This window comes from Quercus suber, unplaced genomic scaffold (genome assembly GCF_002906115.3).
Source record: "Quercus suber isolate HL8 unplaced genomic scaffold, Cork oak 2.0 scaffold_29, whole genome shotgun sequence".
NCBI classification, from domain to species: domain Eukaryota; kingdom Viridiplantae; phylum Streptophyta; class Magnoliopsida; order Fagales; family Fagaceae; genus Quercus; species Quercus suber.
This window is the reverse complement of record NW_027069494.1, coordinates 470,115-476,501: the sequence shown is the minus strand read 5'-3', so window position 1 is coordinate 476,501 and position 6,387 is coordinate 470,115. Positions and strand designations below refer to the sequence as shown.

General features: G+C 34.5%; 1 protein-coding gene across 1 annotated transcript; it reads right to left on the bottom strand.

The window, feature by feature from the left end:
• Window positions 1-217: 217 nt before the first annotated feature.
• Window positions 218-5,384, bottom strand: LOC111999857 (probable LRR receptor-like serine/threonine-protein kinase At3g47570). The gene is made up of 3 exons (XM_024031967.2): window positions 2,325-5,384; window positions 890-1,366; window positions 218-499 (listed from the first exon to the last, which is right to left on the bottom strand). Exons 1-2 carry the CDS (start codon window positions 5,017-5,019, stop codon window positions 891-893), a joined length of 3,171 nt encoding a protein of 1,056 aa, XP_023887735.1. The 5' UTR covers window positions 5,020-5,384; the 3' UTR covers window positions 218-499; window position 890.
• Window positions 5,385-6,387: the final 1,003 nt, after the last annotated feature.

Sequence of the window (6,387 nt, the reverse complement as noted above, 5' to 3'; positions counted from 1 at the left end):
TGTGTCAAGTGCCTTATCCCTCCGTGAGAAATACCTTCAAATCTCCACTCCTCCTTATTGTAATTATCAAACTATGAAATAAAAAATATTTAGAGCCTTTTTAGAGATTTTAAAATTAAAGTACAAAATAAAAAATTATTAAAAAACTGTATATTTCTAGAATTTTGGATACATGACATATCTTTAATATACATTCAAATAAAAGCATCATAGTTGATATTCCCAGTCCGAAAGAGTTTTTGTAATAGAATTGATTTTCAATAGAAAACAAAATACACACACACTATACTAGAACTTGTAGTAGAAGTGTTCAATATGATTGTACTGTAAAAAAGTGGCGATATATACACAAGTACGACTACCATATCCCAAAGAAGAATATATAAGAAAATTATTCCTTAAACATTTTGGCAAAGGAAATTGAACTAGCACACCTATATTATATGCTCAATAGGGACATGAAAGAAGTTTCAGTGACCTCTTCTGATAGTTTCATGCTCTGCAATCAAAGTACAAAGTTAGTTATATTCGTTATTTCCTAGACTCTAAAGAAAAACCAAGAAAGTAGAAACAGGAACAACTATTGCATTTGCAAGAGACCATTTCAAAAAACTAAATATGAAAGAACCTTTCGTAAGGTTTTGGATTTAAAAGTGAGAAAAATTTTAGTCTAACATTTGATTGATGACGAGAATTGAAAAATATAACTATTTACACAATTAAGATCGTTTATCAAAATAATAAAAGACATCCTCCATTTATATATTTTTATATAAAAAGAATGATGTCCTTGATTCCATTTTGGACAATCTTTGATGATTTTAGGAGAAGATTGTCATTGATTATTTTATTATATAGGCAAATTAAAATTTGAAATATCGAGAAGTACCTTAAACTTGGATTCTTCTAAATTCACATCTGCGGATAGCAGTACCAAGAAAAGCATTTTTGATCAAATGAAGTTCCCTGGTAACTTCCTTCATCTTCATTCTGTCTTTTGGTGACTCCATTGAACAAGCAAGTCCAATTTCAAGGATTGATACTAAGAATTTATGCACATTGGGGTCCATTTGGCACAAGTTTGGAATACCTTGAGCTTCCATGTCTACTTGAATTTCCTTTCCATTATTATATTCTCTAGCTGCCACTATTGCTGTTGGAGCTTCCTCAACTTCTCTTGGTAGAAGGATTGGATCCACAATTTGAACAAGTTTTTCAGGCAATGCCATCTTAGCGAAATTGTGGAGATTGAGACCATCTTTAAACATGTCATTAGTGGGTCTCTTTCCTAAGAACATCTCCAGTAGTAATATTCCATAACTATACACGTCCGCCTCTATTGATGCCTCACCACCCATGCCATACTCTATAATTTAATTATGACATGTATGGGAAAATATTCAGTTTCATACAATGATATTTGGAATTTAATGCAAGTACAACTTCATTTCATTGTATATCCAAAATAGCAAAACAAATGTTGAACCTAAAGAAGAACATGAAGACAAAAGCCATCATTTCGAACTTCCAAGTTAGAAGCATTGATAATTTGTGCGTGTGTGCATATTCTAGTACGATATGTTCATAGATTCTATCTATCAAACATCTGTTCGTATTTCTGTCATTTTACAAAAAATTTGTAAACTTTTTCATGCGGGACAAATTTATTAAAAAAGAAAAAATCACTTCCTTCCATATCAGTATCACAATCTACATTAGACTCATAACAAGCAGGCAATATTTGTGATTTATGTGTAGAACGGAAAATGTGGTTAATGGTATGGACTAGTTGGACTGGACTCCGTAGTTATGAATGCCTCAATCGGCTACCCCATGTTCAACAAAAATCATGGTTCCTATTAGTTTCCATTACTTCAATAATGTCTGTTGACAACTTCTTCAGTATAGGACACATGAGTTAATGTCACGCAACTATAGCACAGAATTTTTTTGAGACTAGATCTACCATATTTGCTATAATAAATTGACAAGCTATCATCAATCATCGCAAACATATTTTGCTGGGGAAATAAATGCTTGAAAAACGAGATACCTTGTCAATGGAGAAAGCTATGTCTCAACTAATCAAATTTATCAAGGCTTAAAACATGCTTAAAGCTTTTGTTTGCTCTTTTTTTTGTTTGTTTTTTTTTTTTTGTTTTGAGAATCCGATTTTGTTTCTTTTAAATTCTTCAATTAAAATAAAATTGTAAATTGAGTGGCTAGGTGTGCTTCTATAGTAAGGTAATTTTCTGAAATAAAATAATACAATACATGTAAAGATGTTTTTGAGGGTTTAACTAGAAGAATTCAAAAGAAATTACCTGGAGCAACGTAACCAATTGATCCTTTTATCCCAATTGTACTAGTTTGCTTTCCAGAAGAATCATTGGTGATTGGGAGGAGCCTTGCTAAACCAAAATCGCTTACATGAGCAACCATGTCATTGTCAAGAAGAACATTGCTTGGTTTTAAATCACTATGAACGATAGGTTGCATAGAATGGTTGTGAAGATAATCTATTGCAGAAGCCACATCAATTGCAACATTTAATCTTTGAAGAAGGCTCAAGTTCCTTGATTGGTTTTCAATGTCTAGCCCTTGATGAAGCCAAAAATCTAAGCTTCCATTTGTCATAAATTCAAATACTAGAGCTTTGAATTGATTCCCACTGTAATCCATGCTAGAGCAACATGTAAGTATCTTAACAAGATTTTTGTGCCGGATATTTCTTAAGACATTACATTCAACCATAAAGCTCTTGGAAGCACCCTTTTGTTGAAGATTAAGGACCTTTACAGCAATTGGTCTTTCTTCCGGATGAATAAGTCCTTTATAAACATAGCCAAAACTACCAGATCCAATTAAATTACTTGGAGAAAATCCACTAGTTGCCTGATAGAGTTCTTTATATGAAACATTTGGACAGAGGTCTATTGTTGAAACCGTTGAAGGTGATTTCTTTTTTGATTTTTTCATCCAAACAAGAATAGATGAAAATAGAAGGAAAATTTGAACAATAGAAATAATTACAATTGCTAGTTTGAATCCAATGGATTTTCTTGGTTTCATAACATTCACAGGGCATTTTGGCAACTGCAATTTTGGTATACCACCACAAAGTCTAGTATTTCCAACCAATGATACAACACTTACGTTTTTGAAAACCCCTTCAATTGGTACCTCACCCTCAAAATTATTGAATGAAAGATTCAAATTTTCTAAGAAAGGCAGCTTCTCTAAACCCTCTGGAATGGGTCCTGAAAGGTTATTTTGTGAAACATCTAAATGTCGAAGACCTTTCAAAGAAGCCATAGATGATGGTATGGCTCCATGAAACGAATTCCCTTGCAGTTCAAGATGTTCCAAGATCAAACAATTTCCTATAGATGTAGGAATTTCACCAGACAAATTATTGTTAGAGATATCCATTTGGTTGATATTTTTCAAATTACCTACTTCAAATGGTAGTTTGCCTGTGAATGAGTTGTGAGATAAATTGATGAATAGTAGTGGTAACGAAGAAGCACCTATAAGCTGCTGGGGTATGGATCCATTAAGGTTATTTTGTGAAATGTCCAAGCTTTGCAAATGTTGGCAGTTTTCTAAACTTGGAGGTATGGTTCCTTCGAATCTGTTATCATCTAAGTAGATTTCGAACAACTGAGTAAGGTTGCCTATAGAGGCAGGTATTTCTCCTGATAGTCTATTTCCAAATATACCCAATGATTGCATCTTCTCAAACTTCCCAAAAGCAATAGGAATGACGCCTATGAAGTGATTGTCATTTAAGCCCAAGATAATTAAGTTAACGAGATTCGTTAATGATTCAGGAATAGTTCCAGATATTTCATTGTTTCCAAAATATAATTCAATGAGTTCGTTTGACAAGTTTGATATAGAATTGGGCAAAACACCATCAAATTGGTTTACCTCTAACTCCAATGTTTGAAGTCTACTACGATTAGTAAACGATGATAAGAAATGGAGGCTCTTTCCTAGATAATTGTTCCCCAAATTTAGCAATAAAAGATTCTGTAGATTTCCCAAATTTGTTGGAACTGATCCTAAAAACTTATTGCCACCTAATTCAATTTGTTGAAGCTGAGTTGCATTGCATAATGAAGTAGGGATTGGTCCAGAGAACTCATTTGCAGCAAAATAGAAACATTGGAGATTTGGAAGAGTTAGGCCTATGTTGGCTGGAAGTGTGCCATTAAATTGGTTGATTGAAACTGAAAAGGTTTGGAGAGATGACACATTATAAAGGGAGGAAGGGATCGTACCTGACAATTTATTATCTGAAACTGAGAAAACTACTAAGCCATTTAATTGGCTTATGGCATCTGGAATATTTCCCACCAAATTATTTTCCGCTACAGCGAACATTGTGAGTGAAGAAAGATTTCCTAAAGAAGGTGGGATTCTTCCTACCAAATTGTTAGCGCCAAGCTGAAGAGATTTGAGTTTCATTAAAGAGCCTAGCTTAGTTGGAATCTTCCCTTTAAGCTTATTCCCATAAAGATCTAGGAACTTGAGATTGGAGCAGTTGGATAAGCTGGATAGTATTTCCCCTTCCAATGTGTTATTGGTAAGATAGAGCTCTTGCAATCGGAACAAATGACCTATTTCTTGTGGAATTTCACCATAGAAGCTATTATTTTGGAGGATGATGGACCTAAGAAAGCTAAGGTTGCCGATGTAAGGTGATAGAGTTCCACGTAACTTGTGGCCACTTAGGTCTAAGACTGTGACTCTTTGGTGCCGACGGCCGCATTTGACTCCTAACCAGTTGCAGAAGTGCATAGAGTCATTCCATGAGCTCAATATGTTATAGGGATCTTGAGGTACAGATTCTTTGAATTTGAGCAAAGCAAAACGATCAGTCTCGTTTGTTGGAGCAGTGGCAGTAATGGTGGGTTGCAAGCAGAGTAGGCAAATGAGAAAGAGAGGAATCATGAGATGAAGGTATATGGAATAAGACAAGGATGCACACAAATTGGTTTGGTGAAGCGTCATTTGGTTTGGAGAAGGATAAAGGAAGCTGGTGATATATTTGGTGTTGTATAGGCAAACTAGTGGAATGTTGATATAATTAGGCAATGAAAATGGGAACAAAACTACCCCGCCATCCGGATTTTCCCGTTGACATGACTAGACAATGAAGATGAATACAAAACCACCCCACCATCCAACTTGTCATTTTTATATCGTTGAGGATATAGTGGTCATTTCAATTTGTTGAAATGACCACTATATCATGAGATGAAGGTATATGGAATAGGACGAGGATGCACACAAATTGGTTTGGTGAAGCGTCATTTGGTTTGGAGAAGGATAATGGAAGCTGGTGATATATTTGGTGTTGTATAGGCAAACTAGTGGAATGTTGATATAATTAGGCAATGAAAGTGGGAAGAAAACTATCCCACCATCCGGAATTTCACATTGACATGACTAGACAATGAAGATGAATACAAAACCACCCCACCATCCAACTTGTCATTTTTATATCAAAACTACCCCACCATCCGGATTTTCACATTGACATGACTAGACAATGAAGATGAATACAAAAAATGACAAGTTGGATGGTGGGGAGGTTTTGTATTCATCTTCATTGTCTATATAAAAATGACAAGTTGGATGGTGGGGAGGTTTTGTATTCATCTTCATTGTCTAGTCATGTCAACGTGAAAATCCGGACGGTGGGGTAGTTTTGTTCCCATTTTCATTGCCTAATTATATCAACATGACAATTTGGATGGTGGGGTGCTTATATTATATAATTAGGAGCAAATAATTTTCAACTTGACACTTCACAAGATATTAAATTTACCGGCCCTGTATGTTACGTTGCCTTTTCCACATTCGATGAACTTTTAATCATGATCATTTTCCACCATGTTTGACACTACAAATTTTTTTAAATTTCTCCTCTGTTTGTTACTTTATTTTATCCTTAATTCATGTTTAAATTGAAACTATATTGTCATAAACTTGTTGATCACTCACAATTTGATTTCTTCTAAATTCATGATCCTGCAGAAGTAGTACTTAGTTATGTTTGCCATATGGTAACAAAATTCCATGATTGAATAAATAAAAATACTCTGTAATCTATTATTGTCTAAACGTCTGTACTAGCACTTTATGTACAGAAAGTGTTGTGATTGTGGTTTGAAAGAATTATTTGGGAATTGAAATGTGTGAAATTTAAGGCTTGTATGCTACTAGGTCAGTCTTTAGTCACTCCATGGGTTATCTGTTATTGGCTAAACTTCAGTACTGTAGGGAAATATGGTGTGGTACCTTGGTCGTTTCCATGAATTCCAATACCAAGAAAAGCATTTTTTATCTGATGCAACTCCCTGGTGACATCTTACA